This window comes from Aethalodelphis obliquidens, unplaced genomic scaffold, assembly GCF_003676395.1.
Source record: "Aethalodelphis obliquidens isolate GAN/ISIS:26980383/991018 unplaced genomic scaffold, ASM367639v1 scaffold94, whole genome shotgun sequence".
Classification (NCBI taxonomy): domain Eukaryota; kingdom Metazoa; phylum Chordata; class Mammalia; order Artiodactyla; family Delphinidae; genus Aethalodelphis; species Aethalodelphis obliquidens.
The window spans coordinates 3,327,444-3,348,114 of NW_020838038.1; the positions used below are offsets into that span (position 1 = coordinate 3,327,444).

The following is a 20,671-nucleotide window of genomic DNA, read 5'->3' on the forward strand; positions in this document are numbered from 1 at the left end:
AAGAAATAAAATAAAAGAAGCACAATACACATCATTCTTCTGGTCATGCGATTCAGTACGTCTCATACAGCAGAATAGACAGGCCGTTGATATTACACTTGGACAATGATTTCCAAATTTTTGCGTAGGAAACATGTCAAAGGACACCTTAATAAGTGGCCAAGAAGCACCTAAGCAGCCCATTTATTAAACACCTTCAGTAGCTCTTAAAGACACAGGAAAACAAGGATATCCATCGTTTCCATTTTCATCTCCTTAAATATTTAGCTTTTTCTTGCATTAATGAACACTGGAAAGGTGCACATTTACATTTTTGATTGAGGGTAAAAGGCAATAAGGAGATTTAATCAAAGCAACTTAAGGGTCTAATTAAAGCAATCAGCGTTAGGTCGTGCAAATATTGTCATTGAATGCCATCGTGTAAAGCTGGTGATAGTGATTTGGGCGGCTGGAAGATTTGCCCCTCTGTTAGCAGGATAAAACCAGGAGGGGAGAGACAGAAACTGAATGCCAAGTACAGAGTTGGAGTCTTCTTTCCATGTTCAGCTTTTCTTATGAGTCATTTAATAACCCTATCAAAACTATCCTGGTTGGGTAAAATTCTTAATGCACTACATACTGTCAAAGCCCCAAAAGTCTCGTTTCTGGACAATGCTGTGTCAGAATAATATTAAAACGGGTAGTGGAGTTGCATTATGTCTGACTTGCCAGTGGAAAGGAGTGATAAGAGGTAAATTAATCTTTTATAACATTAAGGACACCAGAAAGTACAGTAATTTGTTAAACACAATCCTGGTAGCCTAAAAGAGAGAATTCATAAACACAGGGGAACACTATTTTTTACTTCTCAATGGCATTATGCTCATTATTTCACTTCTTGAGTGTTTCTAGGACATCAGCCACCATAGTAGTATAGTCACGCTCAACTATAGTTTATTTCGATCTCATTCAATAATATGACTGTATACTTTACATAGTACTGAAGATTTGAACCAGCCAGTTGACTTAGGACTTAAATTGTATGGGGGCCAAGAAAATGTTTTACCCAAAATGTAATCTCCACACAATAGCCTAGCACTGTAAGCCTACTTATCTAATAGGCTGTGTCACAGGCAACAACACCATCTTGACATTGATAAGGAATCTTGGTGGATTTTACAGTATCTGAGCTCTTTTTCATGTATGTGAAACATGTCTGCACTTAGAGTGTGATGGTTTCTTATTAGTTTTTTATGTTTATTTATTTTTTTTTTGGGAAAAGCCATGCATGTGATGTAATTGCTTTGGACTTGGAACAACTTTCTATTGCCACCAAATTGTGTGTGTGTGTGTGTGTGTTCATTGTAAGGTCAGCTCCTTGGCGTATATCTTAAATCAGCGGTCCCCAACCTTTTTGGCGCCAGGGACCAGTTTCGAGGAAGACAATTTTTTCATGGGGGGGGGGGGGGGGGGGGGGGGGGGGGGGGGATGGTTGGGTGGTTCAGGTGGTAATGCGGGCGATGGGGAGCGGCAGATGAAGCTTCGCTCGCTAGCCCGCCACTCACCTCCTGCAGTGCGGACAGGTTCCTAACAGGCCTCGGACCGGTAACAATGTGAGGCCCGGGGGGGGGGGGGGGGGTTGGGGACCCCTGTCTTAAATGTAGCATGTCTGAGGCTTGATTATGTTAAAACTTCCTATTATATGAAAAATATCTCCCAAACTTCGAAATTTGTATTTCTGAAACATTGGAGATGCAAATATTTAAATATCCTTAACTGTAAACCATGCTTAATACTGATAATTCTACCTAAATCTAACCGAACATCATGTGTTTCCAAAATTTCTCTGGCATGATGGATAAAAGATTATTGAATTTTAAATAAATAACTAATTGTTTTCTAGAGGTGAATGAACTTGGAAATTGGCACTCAGTAAATGTCCTACAAATATACAACAGTACTCTTTGATCGCATATCCCATTCCTTCACACGATGGCTTCAGTGCTCAGTCCCACTCACCATTGTAGTTTCTGCTATTGACCCAAAGCTGTTGATAAATATGTTGCAGGTAACATTTACAGGAGGCCCTGCAAGTTGAACAATAAATAGAAAATTTGACAGGTTGTGTTCATGGCATAATCAAGTCACGTTTTTCTCTTGCCAGTGGCCTTGTAGCACTTACCATGGTGGTTTCTGTGACTGATCCAAAACTGTTGATAAAAATATTGCAAGTAACGTTTACTGGAGGACCTGCAGAACGCAATAAGAATGTTGCAATAGACATTGAAGCAAAAATACAGCTCCATCAACACTGTGCAAATGACTAGAGATGTAAACAAAATTAAAATGATGGTGAGATTGCAAAAAAAAAAAAAAAGTTTTACCCAGAGAGGTTAACATTGATAGCATTCCCACTAGCATTTCCAATAATGACAGTTATGCAGTAACTTACCCTGAAGAGTTTTGGATTTGGAAAATATAAGCTGAAGACTATTAAACGGAATTCATTGTCAATAGTTGCTATCAAAATTGCCTTTTGGGTGGGTGGCTTTCTTTGACCTTAGGCTCATCAACATTGTAGATGTCAACAGTAGGCGCCCATGGTGATGAAATAGCCCACGTTTATGAGTTCAAACGGAGCTGCGTTTTGAACTGTGGATGGGGCAGGAATATCCACTTCCTTTCATGTGATACCCTTTAAATCAGTGGATCTAGTTTGATTCTCTTGATACCTCTGAATTTACCCTATTCCTTCTTTATATCCTGTGACCCCCCAATGAAAAATGATGCACAGAAATACAAAATCAAAGAAAATTAGCTCATTTTAAGAACCAAACACAGCAGTGTCACTTAATGTCCAGATTGTCGCCTCAGTAAATGTACTGTAAAGAAAGATTTATTAATCCTAAATGTGCTATAAACAAAGAGCCTACTTTTTCCTCCAGAGACGGAGGGACTAACTCTCTTTCCTCTTGCCCTTTGTCTCTCATCCAAGCACTAACCAGGCCTGACTCTGCTTAGCTTCAGAGATCAGGTATAATCAGGCGTGTTCAAGGGGTATGGCCACAGACTCTTTGCCCTTTGACAACAGATAAATCACTTCCTGATGACTTCTGGTTTCATGTTATGCTGAGCAGTATGTTTATTGCCCTCATGTAGTTTCCCCGTAATGCTTTCTGAGATAAGAAATGGCTCATACTGCCATGAACTGTCTATTCACTCACTGCTTTCCCCTGTGGAAATTTGTCTCTTTTCGCTTGACAAAGGCTCAGCAACCTGGTGCAAGGTACACCCCAGTTGGCTCAGTACCCAACAAGCCAGTAGGATCTGAATGAGGAGGAGTTTGACTTGAGGCCTCCCTCAAAGGCTGGTAGTAAAACACAGCTGTGGCCACACTTGAGCGCCATGTTTTTACTTCTACAAGTCCACGTTGAGTTCTCAAAATGAGGAAAGGAAAAGGACTCAACAGCTAATGTACTCCCCCAGGCAAGGACTTTTGGTAAAAGAAGGAGCAAGGAGTTTGGGTAAAAGAGATGTATTGAGCTGTTTTTCTTTTTAACATAACTAACTTTTCTGTTTTTAATGAAAATGTGTTTATTTTTTAAGAAGTGTTTGCAGGCGTGGAATCATAGGCACCACCATATTACCAAAGCATTTGCAGCCTGCATCTTTGAAATATTCCATCTTTTAGTTCATCCCTCTGTTATTCAGTATCTGCCAACTTGACTTCCTCTCCATGGTCACTTCCTACTCTACTTGATTTTGTTTTTCTGTTTCGATTACTCAAAACAAACAAAACAAAGCAAAACGAAAACCAAAAAGAGTCTCTTTCTTGGTCATAGAATTTTATTCTATAACAAATATATTCTTCTGCTAATAAGAAATAAATTAGACAAGGTAGAGGCACGTCATGAGAAATTATGTATCTTTGCTTTTTTTTCCTCTCTTCACAAGAAAATATTTCCTTTTAGATGGTCCAATTCAGGATGGAAAACTTTCATGAATTTTTATATGCAAGGTAGAAAATGAATGATGTGGGAAAAGAAACAGGAAAGAGAGAAATGTCATCTTAACAGGAAGAATTTCAAAATCCAAATGTAGTTTGTCTCGTACTGTACATTATCTGATTGTCTGGACTCCCCACCTGGCTTGAAACCAATTAGAAGGCTGGGTCCTACCATCATATATCTGTTTCTAACGTTCCCAGTAAATGACAGTGTGAGTATATTGCTAGAATTCAAAATATTTTTTAAGCCACCACATATTGACACACTGTACTAAGCACATTAAAAAAATTACCTAGTTTAATCCTCACAAAAGAGGAATTGTTTTACTGCTCCAATAAATATTTTCAGATGAGGAAACTGGGGGTTGGAGAGGTTAAGTGACTTGCTTAAAGTCATGCCACAGTAATTAGAGAAGCTGAGACTCAATGTCTCATCATTCTGATTCCAAAAACCTAAACTTTAAACCCCTTTGCTGCACTGGATTCATTGCATAATATCCTCTGACCTGCCAACCATGGTATTTCCCATTGGTTTGTACATTTCTGGGATAATTTAATCCTTCACATCTGATCGCTTCAATCTTGGGCATTGCCTTAAGGTTCATTTGCATTTGGGTATAAAACCTTGGGAAGAAAAAAAGTAACTTTTTTTTGATAAGGGATTAGCACATGCGTATAATAAGAGCCCACATATATTAAAACCTCGCTGCATGCCAATGAGTGCCTTATTTCATTCTTCAGTAATTACATGCTTCCATGTCCCCCATTTTACGGATGAGGAAACTGAGGCATAAAGGAAATTCATTAATTTTCCCAAGGTCACAGAGTTTGTAAGAGGCAGAAACTGCCTAAGTTTAGGGACACCTTTTTAAACTACAGGGATAAAATGCCTGAGACCAATAGACTCATTCTAAGGATAGAAGTTACCTAAATATGGGAATATGCCTGCAAGTTTTTCGGGTTGAATGATAGAATCATTTTTCACTTTTAAGAGTTATCCTGACATGTGCCAGCACAACCTTTCCTCTGTTTTAGCCCAATAATCTGCTAAGGTGTTCTAATTAACAAGAACATATTCTTAGATGTGATCACCAGCGAATGAATGTGTTCTATAAACTGCAGAAAGAGTTAACACTAGTTAACCTCATCTAATTGGTTTATCACCGAAGATATTCCAAAGTGAATTGGATGAGAATTTGACTGGGAAGAAGAATTATGTAGACATCTAATCTCTCATATCCCTATCCTCCCCTCCCTCCCTTCCTTCCTTGTCTCCTCTCTCCCGTCTACCTTCTCTCCCTCCCTCTTTTCCTTTCTTTCTCACTCTCTTCCTTTATTTTTTGCCTTATTCTTATGAGAGAGAACAACCTTGCCATAACTCAAGTATAAATGGAAGTAAAAAATATATTTAGAATACTTCATAGGAATTAGGAAAGATGGTTCCCCTCCCTGACCCCCAGCACAAGCTATAACAAGCCTCATCCCATACTGATCCTCTTTGTTGCTAAATATCTCTCTCAGACTGTCTTCTTTGGAGTAAGGCATTTGTTTTGGTAACCCAAGTAAAATTACAGTTATGCTACTTGAGAGGGGTAATAGAGTTATTGATTATTGCTCATTAACATCTTCAGTTTTGGATCAATTGATCAAATTCACTGTAAGAGGGAATAGGATCACTGTGAATAGTGCATCCTAACTATTGTGTCCCCTGCTGCTCACACCGGAGTTGGAAGATCAGCAGAATCAGCACCACCTGGGACCTTGTTGGTCCCAGAAACTCAGGCCCCATTCAAGTCCTGCTGAAGTGGTCTTCACTTTAACAAAGGGGATTTGTTCCTGCAGATCAATTTTTTCTCCCTTTCAAGATCAAAATCATTTCTTTGTGTCATTCAGTCTTTCATGAGTGTTCCTTGAAATGTCAACTCTAGTCCATTAATAAAACTTCTTAGGTCAAACCCAAAGTTGTGCAACCATCACCATTATCTATTTATAAAACTTTTCCATCACTTCAAACAGAAACTTTGTAACCATTAAGCAATAGTGCCCCATACTTCTCTCTGTCCAGCCCCCCGGCAACTTTTAATCTACTTTGTGTCTCTATAAATTTGTCTATTCAAGATATTTCATATAAGTAGAATCATACAATATTTGTCCTTTGTGTCTGGCTTCTTTCACTTAACATAATGATTTCAGGGTTCATCCATGTTGTAGCATGTATCAGAACTTCTTTTTTTATGGCTCAGTAATAATCCATTGTATGTATATACTACATTTAAAAAATTTTTCTGTTGGTGGACACTTGGGCTGTTTTCAACTTTTGACTATTGTCAGTAATGCTGCAATGAATTGTTTGAGTTTCTGCTTACAATTCTTTTGAGTATATATCTAGGAGTGAAATTGCTGGGTCATATGGTAATTCTATGTTTAACTTTTTAAGGAACTGCCATGCTGTTTTCCACATTGGCTACACCATTTTACATTGCCACAAGTAATGTATAAGACTTCTAATTTTTCCACATCTTAACCAGTGCTTACTTTCCATTTTTTGATAATCGGTATCCTAGTAGGTGTGAAGTGGCTTTGAATTTCATTCCCCTAACGACTGATGACATTGAGCATCTTTTCATGTGATTATTTGCTATCTTCTTTGGAGAAAAGTCTATTTTTGTATTGGGTGGGTTGTCTTTCTGTTGCTGAATTGCAGGAGTTCTTTATATATTCTGGATATTAAGCCCTTATCAAACATGTAATTTGTAAATATTTTCTCCCATTCTGTAGATTGTCTCTACTCTTTCCTTGTAATGTCGTTTGATACCCAAAAGTTTTTAGTTTTGATGAAGTCCAACTTACCTATTTTTTCTTTTGTTGCTCATGCTTTGGTGTCATCAAAAACAAACAGACATTCAATTGCTAAATCCATTGTCATAAAAATTGACTCCTGTTTTCTTTTAAGAGATTTATGGCTTGAGGCCCTATATTTAAGCCGTTGATTTATTTTGAGATAATTTTTGTATATGATGTGAGATAGAGGTCCAATTTCATTCTTTTGCATGTAGAAATCCAGGTGTCCCAGCCCCATTTGCTGACGACTGGTATTTCCCTCACTGAATGGACTTGCTACCCTTGTCAAAATCAATTGGCTATAGATGTATGGACTCTCAGTTCTATTCCATTGGATAGAACTGATGTTTATGCTGATGTAAGTACCACACTGTTTTGATCACTGTAGCTTTGCCATAATTTTTGAAATCAGGAATTGTGAACCCTTCTACTTTGTTCTTCTCTTTCAAGATTGTTTTGGCTATTCAGGGCCTCTTGCAATTTCATATGAGTTTGAAGATTGGCTTTTTCAATTCCTCAAAAAAAAAAGGCTGTTGGAATTTTTATAGGAGTCATATTGAATTATAGATTGCTTTGCATAGTATTTACACCTTGTCAATATTAAGTATTTCTTCCCATGAACATGGTGTGTCTTTCCATTTTTTAAAGTCTTCTTTAATTTATTTCAGCCATGTTTTGTGATTTGCTTTGTACAAATCTTTCACTCCTTGGTTTAATTTATTCCTACGTATTTTATTCTTTTAGATGCTATTGTAAATCGAATTGTTTTCTTCACTTCCTTTTCAGATTGTTTATTGCAGTTGTATCGATACGCAACTGATTGTTGTGTGTTGATCTTGTATGCTGCAGTTTTACTGAATTCATTTATTAGCTCTAGCAGTTTTCCTTTGGATTATTTGGGGTTTTAAATGTATAGGACCGTGTCGTCTGCAAACAGAGATAGTTTTACTTCTTCCTTTCAAATTTAAATGCCTTTTATTTCTTTTTCTTATCTAATTGCTCTGGAAAAAACTGCCAATAAAGTGCTGAACAGTAGTGGTGGAAGCAGGCATCCTTGTCTTGTTCCTGATCTTAGGGAGAAAGCTTTGTCTTTCCCCATTTAGTATGCCTCTTGTAGAAGGCATATAGTTGAGTTATGTTGTTAGCTGGGAATTTTTCATAAATGCTCTTTGTTGTGTAGAAGAAATTCTCTTCTATTCCTAGTTTTCTGAGTGGTTTTCCTTTTTTTACTGTTAAAAGTTGTTGGACTTTGTCAGCTGCCTCTTCAGCATCAAATGAGATGATAACATGTTTTCTTTCCTTCATTCTATTAATGTAGTGTATTGCTTTGATCAATTTCATTATGTTGAAAAGGGCTTTGCATTCCTGGGATAAATCTCTATTGGCCATGATGTATAATCCTTTTACTTCACTGTTGGATTTGTTCTGATACTATTTTGTTGTGGATTTTTGCATCTATATCCACAAAGGTTATTTGTCTGTGTTTTTATTTTCTTGTGGTGTATTTATCTGCCTTTGGTGTCAAGGTAATGTTGACCTCCTTAGGAAGTATTCTTTCTTCTTTTATCTCTTGGAAGAGTTTGAGAAGGATTGGTGTTAATTCTTCTTTACATGTTTGTAAGAATTCACCAGTGAAGCTGTCTGGTCCTGAACTTTATTGGAAGGTTTTTGATTATTCAGTCAATTTCTTTACTTGTTATAAGTCCGAGATTTTTCTATTTCATCTTGAGTCAGTTTAGGTAATTTCTGTATTTCTAGGTATTTGTCCATTTTATCTAGGTTACCTAATTTGTTTACAATCTTCTCTTTATAATTCTTTTTTACTTCTGTAAGGTCAGTAGTAATGCCCCCACTTGCATTTCTGATTTTTATTATTGGAGTCTTCTTTATTTTCTTTGTCAGTCTAGCTAAAGTTTTGTAATTTTTGTTGATCTTTTAAGAGAGCCAACTTTTGGTTTTGTTGATTCTCTAATTGCTTTTCTATTTTATTTTTGTCTACTTTGATCTTTATTATTTATTTCCTCTGCTAGCTTTGGGTTTAGTTTGCTCTTCTTTTTCTAGTTCCTCAAGGTGTAATGTTAGGTTATTGATTTGAGATCTTTCTTCTTTTTTAATGCAGGCATTTACATTATAAATTTCCCTCTGAACACTGCTATCACTGCATCCCATAAGTTTTGGTATGTTGTGTTTTTGTTTTCATTCTTCTTTAATTTCCCTTGTGATTTCTTCTTTGACCCATTGGTTGTATAAGAGTGTGTTATTTTCCAGATATCTGTGAATTTTCTGATTTTCCTTTTATTATTAATTTTTAGCTTCATTCTACTATGTTTGGAAAAGATACAATACTTTTTATAATTTTTATCTTTTAAATTTTATTAAGATTTATTTTGTAGCCCAATATATGGTCTGTCCTAGAGAATGTTGCATGTACACTTGAGAAGAATGTGTATTCTGCTGTTGTTGTGTGGAGTATTCTTTATGTTTGTTAGGTCTATTTGGTTTATAGTGTTGTTCATATCCTGTATTTCCTTACTGATCTCTGTATTGATGTTCCATCTATTACTGAAATTGGTGTATTAAAGTCTCCAACTATTACTGTAAAAGTATTATTTCTTCCATCAATTTTATCAAGGTTTGCTTCATATATTTTGGGGCTCCGTTGTTTGGTGCATGTATTTTTAGGATTGTTAGATCATCATGATGACTTGACTCTTTTATCAATATGTATTGTCATTCTTTGCCTCTTTTAAGAGATTTTGACTTATGTTAGTATAGCCACCTCAGCTGTCTTTTGGTTACTATTTGCATAAAATATCTTTTTCCATCCTTTCACAGTCAATCTACTTGTATCTTTGGATCTAAAGTGAGTCTCTTGTAGACAGCATATAGTTGGATCATAGTTTGTTTTATCCATTCTTCCTATCTGTGTCTTTTGATTGAAGAGTTTAGTACATTTACATTTAAAATAATTACTGTTAAGGAATGACTTCTGCCATTTGGTATTTGATCTCTGTATATTTTACAGCTTTTTTGTTTTTCCTTTTGTCTATTACAACCCTCTTTCGTATTTAGTTGATTTTTATTTTTTTGTAGTGAACCATTTTGATTCTCTTTTATTTCAAAGAGGTATACTTTTTAGAATTTTTTTTTGTGGTTACTCTGGGGATTACACTTAACATCCTAAATTTATAACAGTCTAGTTTGAAATGATATCAACTTAACGTCTATAACATACAAAAACTCTACTCCTGTACAGCTACATCCTCCTCCCTTTATGTTTTTCTTGTCACAAATAATATCTTTATTTATTGTACATCCAGTAACATAAATTAATAACTTTTTAATGAATTTGTCTTATAAATCCTGTAGGAGATAAAAAGTGGAGTCACAAACCAAAAATACCATAATACAGTTTTTATATTTGCTGGTGTATTTACCTTTAGCAGAGACCTTTATTTCTTCATTAGACTTTGAGTTACTGTCTAGCATCCTTGCATTTCAACCTGAAAGATTCCCTCTATCATTTCCTGTAGGGCAAGTCTAGTTGTAATTAACTCTTTCAGTTTTTGTTTATCTGGGAATGTCTTAATTTATCTTTCATTTGTGAAAGTTTTGCTGGATATAAATTCTCAGCTACATTTTTTTTTTCTTTCAGCACTTTAAATGTATCATCCTTTGCCTCCTGGTCTCCAAGGCTTCTTCTGAGAGATTGGCTAATGATTTTATTGGGCATCCCATGTAAGTAATGAATTGCTTTTGTCTAGTTGTTTTAAAAATTCTTTCATTGTCTTTGGCTTTCAACAGTTTGATTGTAAAGTTCCTCAGTGTGAATCTCTTTGGGTTTTCCTACTTGGAGTTCATTGAAGGTTTTGGATTTGTAGATTTATAAATACCATCAAATTTGAGAAGCCATTATTTCTTCAAATATTCTATTCAAATATTCAAAGATTCTTCCCACCTCTTTCTCACTCTCAGAATGTGTATGTTGGTCTGTTTGATGGTATCCCATTGGTTCTTTAGACTCTGTTCAGTTTTCTTTATTCTTTTTCTTCTATGCTCCTCAGACTCAGGAATTCACTTGCCCCATCTTTGCATTCACTGGTTCTTCTTCCTGCTCAAATCTACTGTTAAACTCCTCTAGTGAATTTTCCATTTCTATTTTTTCACTTTTCAGCTCCAGAACTTCTGTTTGGTTCCTTTTTATAATTTCTAGCTCTTTATTGATATTCTCATTTTATTCTTACATCAATTTCCTGATTTCCTTTTATTGTTTGTCCTTGTTTTCCTTTAGATCTTTAAGCATATTTAAGACAGTTATTTTAAAGGATTTATCTAGAAAGTCCAATGTCTGGACTTCCTCAGGGATGATTTCTGTCAATTTATTTTTTATCTTCAAATAGAACATACTTTCCTGTTTCTTTATATGCTGTGTAATATTTGTTGATAATTAGATATTTGGCTGTTATAACTGATAACTCAAGAGGAAAGTAAGGGAAAGGGGGGAAATTAGATTCTCCCCCTTTGCCCAGAGTTTGATGGATGTTTTTATTGTTGATAGCTATTGTAGGCCATCTATTTGGTGACTTTCCTACACTATTTTTGGAAAGACTATGTTCCTTCTTGTGTATGGCCTTTATAGTCTCTGTTTCTCAGCTTGTGTTCAACTAGGGTTTCGATAGAAATTTTCTTGAATGCCAAGGGCTAAAAAAAATCTACCAAACAAACAAAAAAAATACCTTTCCCAGTTTTCATGGATTGTTTCTGTTCTGGGGCACTCCTTCAATACATAGCCATTCTTGAACTGAACCTAGCAATCAGCCCAAGGTGAAATCTTCTCAGGTCTTTTCTGAGCATGCATCTTGCCCTGAGAATGCATATGGCTTTCTAAATTTTCCTGCCTGCATCCATGGCTGATTTTGAATTTTGTAATTTCCCTAAGAAACTCTCCTCAGCTTTTGCTCTCAGGCCTTAGATAGTCTGTTGTATGTTTCAACTGTAATCTTTTACCCAGGCATCTGAAGGTTTTTAGTGTTTCTTGCAGTGTTTTTGATCAATACCTACTGCTTTTCTATCCTGAGTTCCACCACGTTAGGTGGAACAAAGCTGAGCACTGTTATGGGCTGAATTGTGTCCCTTCAAGAAATTTATATGTTGGAGTGCTAACCACCAGTACCTCAGAATGTAACTGCATTTGGAGAGGAGGTCTTTAAAGAGGTAATTAAGGTTAAATGAGGTCATAAATGTAGTTCCTAATCTGACACAAATAGGATCCTTAAAAGAAGAGGAGAAAAGAGACATCAGGGATGTGTGTGCACAGAGGAAAGACCATAAGAGGCCACAGTGAGAAGGTGGCCACCCGCAAGCCAGGGAGAGAGTCCTTGGGAGAAACCAATACTGCTATCACATAGATCTTGGACTTCTAGCCTAAAGAGTTGTGAGAAAGTAAATTTCTATTGTTTAAGTCACCTAGTGTGTGGTATTTTGTTATGACAGTCCTAGCAAACTAATACAAGTGCTTTGCATCTGTCCTTCTGGTAGCACACAGACAGGTTAGAATAGACAGACAAAATAATTTGTGAATAATGTTTGCCTTGCCTCCTCCAGAATGAGGGACCAGGGTTCCACACTGGGAATGTAGACTGCCACTGATTCAAAACCAAAACCACTACTGAGGAGGGGATGGGAGAAGGACAAGTAAAGACACCACAAAGCTTTCCTGCCATTTTGAAGTTAGCTTTTTCTTGATTCAGTAGTTTCTTGCTTGCTGTAGACCTCTGACTATTTCCCAGAATTCTGACCAAGTTATTTCTGACAGTTTATACTTAATTTCTGAAGTTTCTGTGTGGGGAACAAGAGCTTGGAGATGCCTACTCTGCCATTTTGTTGATGCCAGCCTTTTCCTCTGCAAAACTTGAACACAGTCATGTGAATTATGGTGCTTCTAAAGGAGAATAAAGTATGTGTTGTTGTTTCCCAACTTTATTTGACCATAGGAGATTTTTTGTTTTTTTGAAATAGACCATCCTTTTTGTTAAAAAAAAAATTCAAGTATAGTTGATTTACAATGTTGTGTTAGTTTCTGGTGTGCAGCAAAGTGATTCAGTTATACATATATATTCTTTTTCATATTCTTTTCCATATGGTTTATTACAGGATATTGAATATAGTTCTCGGTGCTATACAATAGCATCTTGTTGTTTATCCATTCTCTATATGATAGTTTGCATCTGCTAGTCCCAAACTCCTAATCCAACCCTCCCCTGCCCCACTTCCTCTTTGGCAACCACAAGTCTGTTCTCTATGTAAAATAGACCATCCTTTTCATGGAGCACATTTCAAAGATGGCAGGCATTCTTCAAAACATAGTTTTGAAAATGCTGATCTACATTAATTCATTTATTAATTCAATTAACAAATTCTTGTTGAACAATAAATATATTAGATGATAGTAATATAACTATAAGAACTAAAGGCTATTATAGAGATATTATCATACCCTGTGATCCTGCCAAGGAGGGAATGTTTTATTGGGGGCTGCAGGGTAGGTGCCTGGGATGAGGAGGTAATGGAAGAGGAACAAAGAATCAGTGAAGATCAGCTTAACCTTTCCCAGTTATCTGTCTAAGACTCTCAACTTACGTAATGATCCTGTGGTCTAGGATTGTAATGCAGGGATGCAAGTCACAAACTCTGCTTGTAATCAGATTTGATAAGTGTATTAATTCCTAGATGAGTTCTCTTAAAAACTCAGTGGCCTAGATGACAGGTCAGCAATATTTTTTTGTAAAGAGCCAGATGGTAAATATTTTAGGCTTTGTGGACCATAAGATCTCTGTTACAATTACTCAATTCTGTCTTTGTAGTGAAAGTAGCCATAGACAGTATATAAATAAATGAGCGTGGCTGTGTTACTGTAAAACTTTATTTACAAAACTGGTGGTGGACTAGATTTGGCCATGGGTCAAGTTTGCTGGGCCCTGCTCTGGACTCTTAGAGTTGGAGGTTGGAGAACCACAGAAATGGTTTTGGAATTCCATAATCTTTCCATATCTTGAAGTGAGGACTGGCCGTGGCCATGGAGGAGCATAGGGACTGTCTGTAGGTCTGTCTACAATGAGCTTGATATTGTGCTTTGTGGCATGAATAAAATCCACTTCAGCAGAAAGGGTGGATGGGAAATGATATCCTTTGGGCCAGCTGCACTGTAGTGGGCCCAGGTGAAAACCATGAATTTCCAGTCAGACCAATATGCTATCACAAGAGCTAGGAGGCAGTATGGAAGAGAAATGGGGCCAGGACAGATAATGTGGACAACAAATATTTGACTCAGTAATTATATTTAATATGACTCAGGCTTGCTCATAAAAATGAATCAATGGTAAGAGCATTCTGTATCTTGCATATTTAAAACCTGGAACTGATTTTTATAACTTCTACCATGGTAATGAAAATTTTATCTATTATTCATAGTGACTGAATTAAAATAAGCGTATATATATTTGTATTGACCAAAGCTTTCTAAATTAACAATAAATACAATTTTTTAAAGCTTTGTGATGGATTCTATTTAAAAATAATCACCAGAGACAAATACTGTATGACGTCACTTATTTGTGGAATCTAAAAGAGCCAGACTAATAGGAACAGAGATTAGAATGGTGGTTACCAGGGGCTGGGGGGTGGGGGAAATGGGGAGATGTTGGTCAAAGGGTACACACTTACAGTTATAAGATGAATAAGTTCTGGGGATCTAATGTACAGCGTGGTGGCTATAGTTCTCAGTACTGTATTATATACTTGGAAGTTGCTAAGTGAATCATAAATGTTCTTACCACGAAAAAGAATTTGTAATTATGTGACATGATAGAGGTGTTAGGTAATGCTACATGGTAATGATTTTGTAATATGTAAGTGTGTAGCTCAACACATTGTACACCTTAAATTTATGCATTTGACATTGTTATATGTCAATTATATCTCAATAAAGCTTGAAAACATTTAAATGAGGGCTGCAGCAAAGATAAAAAAAAATAAGCACTAGGAGAGAGTAGAGAATCTGTGTAACAGCAAAACAACTAGTCACTGTTCATTAGTTTTGCCTCAGTTATGTTATTTTCCAACATGATTTTAGGGCAAAAGACTTGAGAGCAGAGGGCATTCTTTGAGTACTAAGATGAAAATTATTTTTTCTCTCTTGTCACAAATAGACAAGAATGACATTTTGATTTTGCATTTTATTCCTTGTAAATAATTTAATGAGTCCTCAAGTATCACAACTGATTGAGTGTGGGGCCCCTGGATGGGAATGGAATAGTAACTATATGTGCTTGATTTATACAGAAATTAAATTTCTTTTGGGATAAGATTTTTATCTCGCAGGAGGATTCTCACCATTAGCTCAAGAGATAAAGGGAGAAAATAAAGCACATAGAGAAATCAAAGATGTATAGTTAACGGTCAGAGACTTGCTGTTTGAACACGGCGAAGCGCTGTTTCTTATGATGGCTTCCTGTGTTGCGTGGTACTTTGATTTGATGCCCATGAAAGAGAGAGTCTTGGAGGATGAGAGGGTTGTAAAGGGAGGGAATGGCTTTTCATGGTGGCACTCCCTTTGTGAGGGGTGATTTGAAGCATCTAATCCCAAAGAATGGAGAAAGTTGTTGTTTTTTTAATGTCATGATATTACTTAGAAATGGTCACAGAAACTAACCCATTGCATTTTTTAAATCTTCTTGAAAATTCACCACTAGTGAGTTATATATTATTGATTCTTCTGCCCAACACATGGTCAAAACGATTTTATCAGTCCTACTACATTCAGTTTAGTTGCTGACATCCAGGTCTGTGCAGAGGGCAAACTATTCACATAAGTAAAAAAGGTTGGATATTTACTGATTCCCACAGCCTGATGCAGCAAACCATTTGCTTTGGACCAGCCATGCTGATAAAATGATAAAACTGCCAGACAAAGCAATTAATTAGCAACTTAGGTAGCTTGAATACAGGGAACCAAATGGCAGATTCTGTGAGTCCTTCCACTAATGGCTGCCACTTGTTAGCTGCTCTCACACAAGGATGAGTGAATGGACAGATGTGCACACGGCTCAGATCCATGTCAGAGGGCTTTGAGAATGCAGGCAAGTTTCTATCTTTGCATACTGTGGATTTCTCCATGATTTAAAAAGAAGGGATAAGGCAGGGGCCATTATCTTATGCAAGATGATCACTTTGTTTTTTTAACATCTTTATTGGGGTATAATTGCTTTACAATGGTGTGTTAGTTTCTGCTTTATAACAAAGTGAATCAGTTATACATACACATATGTTCCCATATCTCTTCCCTCTTGCGTCTCCCTCTCTCCCACCCTCCCTATCCCACCCCTCTAGGTGGTCACAAAGCACCGAGCTGAAACTGGGTGCTATTAATAATTACACAAGAACGCCAGGCATAAACCAGTACTGTCCTGAGAAACCTGGACTTTGGGTCATACTACTCAAAGATATATTTGCAGTATGGTACCTACCAGTCTGTCTTATTTTTGCCACTAGCTCTGCTTATTATTACCTGTGAATTTTAAACAGATTATAGAAACTCTCTGGGTCTGTTAATTCTTCTGTAAAATGGGAATAATGATGGTTGCCTTGATGTTAATTGTGAGAATTGGTAGTAATGTATGGAAAGCCCATGATAGTAAAATAAATTGAAGCTTATTTATAGTAATAATAGTAGTATTACTATCATTATTACAAGTTCATTGGATTGTCAAAGTATGCCTCTGCAGGAGGTACATCATTAAACCCATTTTAATATAGAGTAAACTGAAATGTTGAGACTACAACTTAGATTTCCCAACTTTTTCTATGCTAAGCTTTACCTGAAATAATGCCCATCTCATCCAGTTTCCCCTCTCTTCTCTCCATAAGTTGTTTTTTCTCAGCTCTGTAGAAATTTTTAGCAGGATCCAACCACCTTGCATAACTTGCTTTCAGGAATTTTGCATAAACATTCTTCATGTCTGGACAACCATGTAGCACCATGGGTTTGAGATCATTGCTGCTAGCTTCTTTATTTAAAATAGGGTTTCTCAGGGACTTCCCTGGTGGCTCAGTGGTTAAGAATCCACCTGCCAATGCAGGGGACACGGGTTCGAGCCCTGGTCCAGGAAGATCCCACAACTACTGAGCCTGCGCTCTAGAGCCCGCAAGCCACAACTCCTGAGCCCGCATGCCGCAACTACTGAAGCCCGTGCACCTAGAGCCCATGCTCTGCAACAAGAGAAGCCACCGCAAGGAACAGTAGCCCCCGCTTGCTGCAACTAGAGAAATCCCGCGCGCAGCAACGAAGACCCAAGGCAGCCATAAATAAATAAATAAATAAAATTTTTAAAAATAAATAAATAAAAAATAAAATAAAATAGGGTTTCTCAACCTAAGGATTGGCATTTGGGGCCAGATCATTCTTTATTGTGGGAGTTTGTCTTTTGAGTTGTAGAATGTGGCGCAGCATCCTTGGTCTCTAGTCAGTAGATACCAATAGCACCCCACCTCCCACAGCCCCTGCTGTGACAACCAAAAACATGTCCAGACATTGCCAAATGCCCCCTGGGGGACAAAAATCACTCCTGGTTGAGAACTACTAAATTATAAATAGCAGGTAAAAGTGCAGGATGAGTGGAAAGGCAATTTAACAAGGATTACATGTTATGTAACAATGAAACGCGCTTCAGAGCATTCTTCTGCTTAGCCAAGCAAATGCTAGGGTCATGTTCAAATATTTTTGGTCATATGAATTTCTGATAAGAAAGTCATCTCTCTTATGTATTTCAACAAAGAATGTGGATTTTAAAAAATATATAAACATACTTTGGATGAGTAAATGGCAGTATTACGGAATTTGTACTCCTTTGTTTGGTTTGTTCATCAAGAAATTAAATTTGGTGCCTCTTTGCAGGCACTTGCTGAATTCTGTGCATTTCCGTCTTATATCTCTTCAGTCATTCAGTCAGTCAGCAAACATTTATTGAGTACCCATTATGTGCCTGGTCTTGTACTAATTATCATTTACAATTAGATGGTGAATTGTGGGACAAAATATAAGAAAATCAGGCATTAAGGACAAGTCAGAAACAATTTGCTGGAAAGCCCTTCACTCTTTCTGCAAGAAATGTCAGATGAAACAAAAAGTGTGTGTCCAGCCAAGCACCACAGAGAGGGCATTTTCGTTAAGCCTCTTTCTAATACAAGCAAACTGCTGCTTTTTTGTTGTTTGCAGAGTCATAGTGACCTTAGTGAGCAGTTTATGTTCTGGGAGATTTAGGGCTCTTTGTTTGTGGTGACAAAATTCATTTCCTATTTTAAAGATCTCAGAGACTAAGTGGAAACCTTCATGTTGGGAATAATTTGTAAGTGTAATTGACATATATTTCTATTTATGCTATAATAAAATGTCATCAGATGGAGAATTGCTGGAAAACGTGAGATTCTTGCCATCTTGGGATTGGGGTGGATAATAAATAAAGGCCCATTTAGCCTTAGAAGAAGACGATTTTAAATGCCATTTGGAAGTAGTTTTGAAATGAAGAGATCTGAGAATTTCTCATGAACCCAAATGATATTTCCTTTCATTTTAGCAAGTAACAAAAATAGGATTAAAGATGACTTTCTCTCATGTTAATTGAATCCTCTACTACTTTCCAAAATGAATAGCAAGTTCATCAACTTGTTAGGGCCTGACAAATTGAAAATAGATTTGTTTTGCATTAGTAATTTTTAAAGAGGGAACTATGCTGGTTTTGAGGTTATAATAATGAAATTGATGGGTGCAATTCACACACATATACAGTGAATTTTCCCATGGTTCTTCCTACTTGAATGTCATCTTTCTTGGAACTTCCAGAGCCCTATAATCCTTGCCATGTTGTAGTATAGTCATTTTTGTTCATGTTTGTCTAGTTCTATCTAGTATGTTCTAGACAGTATGCTCAGATCTGATTCCCTGTAGTGTTTCCTAAGGCATTTATATAGTACTAAGCACATAGTAGGCACTCAATAAATGCTCCATGAATGCTGTTGATCAGAATATAAGCCTTTTTGTGTAAGTAAATGCCAGTGGCATGCCAAGAAATCTGTGTATTTCCATTCTATTTCAGAGCAACTTTCAATACAAGGCATTTTAAGCCCATCAGTTGCCTCTATCCCTTCAGCTTCAAAGAGGAGTTCATTCAAAAAGTCCTTCATTTAAATCAATTATTTCATCTCAGCCTGTGAAATAGAAAGTGCATTCTGTTTGCTCTCTTTGCAAAGCACTCGACAAGAATGATAAAATTCTGACAAAAGCATGACAGTCACCAATGAGCACCAATGGCCCTCTGAAACTACTACTGAACTGCCATGTTTGAGGTGGGGGTCGGGAAACTTCTGGACTGTAGCCCTCCCTCCTGACATTATCCCTCACCAGTGCAGCATAGAGTAAAGGGAAGAATCATAAACTTCAGAGCTAGAACTGGATTTAAAACCTGTCTCTGCTTTGTACTATTTGTATAACTCTCTGTAGGCTATTTAATCACTCTGGGCTCCAGCTTCCTCATCTATAAAAGAAGAAATATCTTCGTCTAATTCATAGGTTCATTGGGAGGACAGAATGTGACAATGTGTGTGAAATGCCACCTATTTCTTTTCTCTTACCATCTCCTTCCCCTATCAGGGAAGGATCTTCCTCTTAAACCTTGAGATTTTCCCTTTATTTAACCATTAGATGTACTTTTCTCAAGCATCATATCTCTGCTCTACATTTTATTATACTCACCCTTACTCACAGTGTTGAGAAAAATACCTGGATTTTAAATAGGCTCTAGCAAAAAAGAAGAGATCTTCTTATTGGAGAAGGAGTGTATTATTGAATCTAGCAATCAGGAGTATAGGGAAAAATTGTGCTTCAAGGGAAAACTCTGGATTGTCTATAGTACACGCCTCCATGTCATCTGACTCTCATTCTATGGGAGCTATTTTATAACTCTTTAAATTGTGTAACTCATAGCAATGGGAAATATCTCTTGCTTAGAGACATGCAAATCCTGCCATGTCCTGTCCCACAGAGGTTCAAGTGACTCCCCTCCCCCACCGTGAAGAGGCTGGTTTTGCCTCTATTTGCACATTCAGGCCAATAGTTTTGATCTATAAATGTGTCTGTTTCTTAGATTTTCTTTTGAACTGGTTATGCCATCTGCCTGGTTCCCTCATTGATGAATGAGTTAAAGAAAATTTAACACGTATTCATTTTATATCTGCATGAGAGTTGTGATTTTATCTTTTTTTTTTTTTTCGGTACGCGGGCCTCTCACCGCTGCGGCCCCTCCCGCCGCTGAGCACAGGCTCCGGACATGCAGGCCCAGCGGCCATGGCTCACGGGCCTAGCCGGTCCGCGGCATGCGGGACCCTCCCGGACAGGGGCACGAACTCGTGCCCCCCGCATCGGCAGGCGGACCCCCAACCTCTGCACCACCAGGGAAGCCCTATCTTTTTTTTTTTTGAAAATTATCTTTTAATGTGAGTTGTTAGAAGAAATTATTACCCTTTGGAACTGTTAGACTCAGAGCCAGGCTGTGGAAGCTTAAAGACCTAAACCTGTTCAAGGCCATGACAGTGCTGGGCAACCCAGCACTTCCAGTTCCACAGTCAAAAGAGATATTACAGCACCATGTCTGCCAGTGAATAGTACCTAAGCTCTCACATCCCTGCTCTGTTCGTCTGTGGCTTCCACAAATGGGAACCTGTTTCCTCATTAGGCATTCTGCACCATTTCTCAGAGGGTAGGAAGGTCACCATTGCACTGGGAGGAAACAGAAG

General features: G+C 37.3%; 1 protein-coding gene across 5 annotated transcripts in view; it reads right to left on the reverse strand.

The window, feature by feature from the left end:
* GLRA2 (glycine receptor alpha 2) overlaps positions 1-20,671 on the reverse strand; it is a 195,573-nt gene that overhangs the window by 150,479 nt on the left and 24,423 nt on the right. For 3 of the 5 annotated variants that reach the window (XM_027095760.1, XM_027095762.1, XM_027095759.1), the window contains one exon: positions 2,162-2,229. In XM_027095760.1, the coding sequence (XP_026951561.1) occupies positions 2,162-2,229 (68 nt within the window). Of the gene's footprint in view, positions 1-1,998; positions 2,067-2,161; positions 2,230-20,671 lie in introns of all 5 variants that reach the window. The other 2 variants (XM_027095763.1, XM_027095761.1) reach the window with 2 other exon arrangements.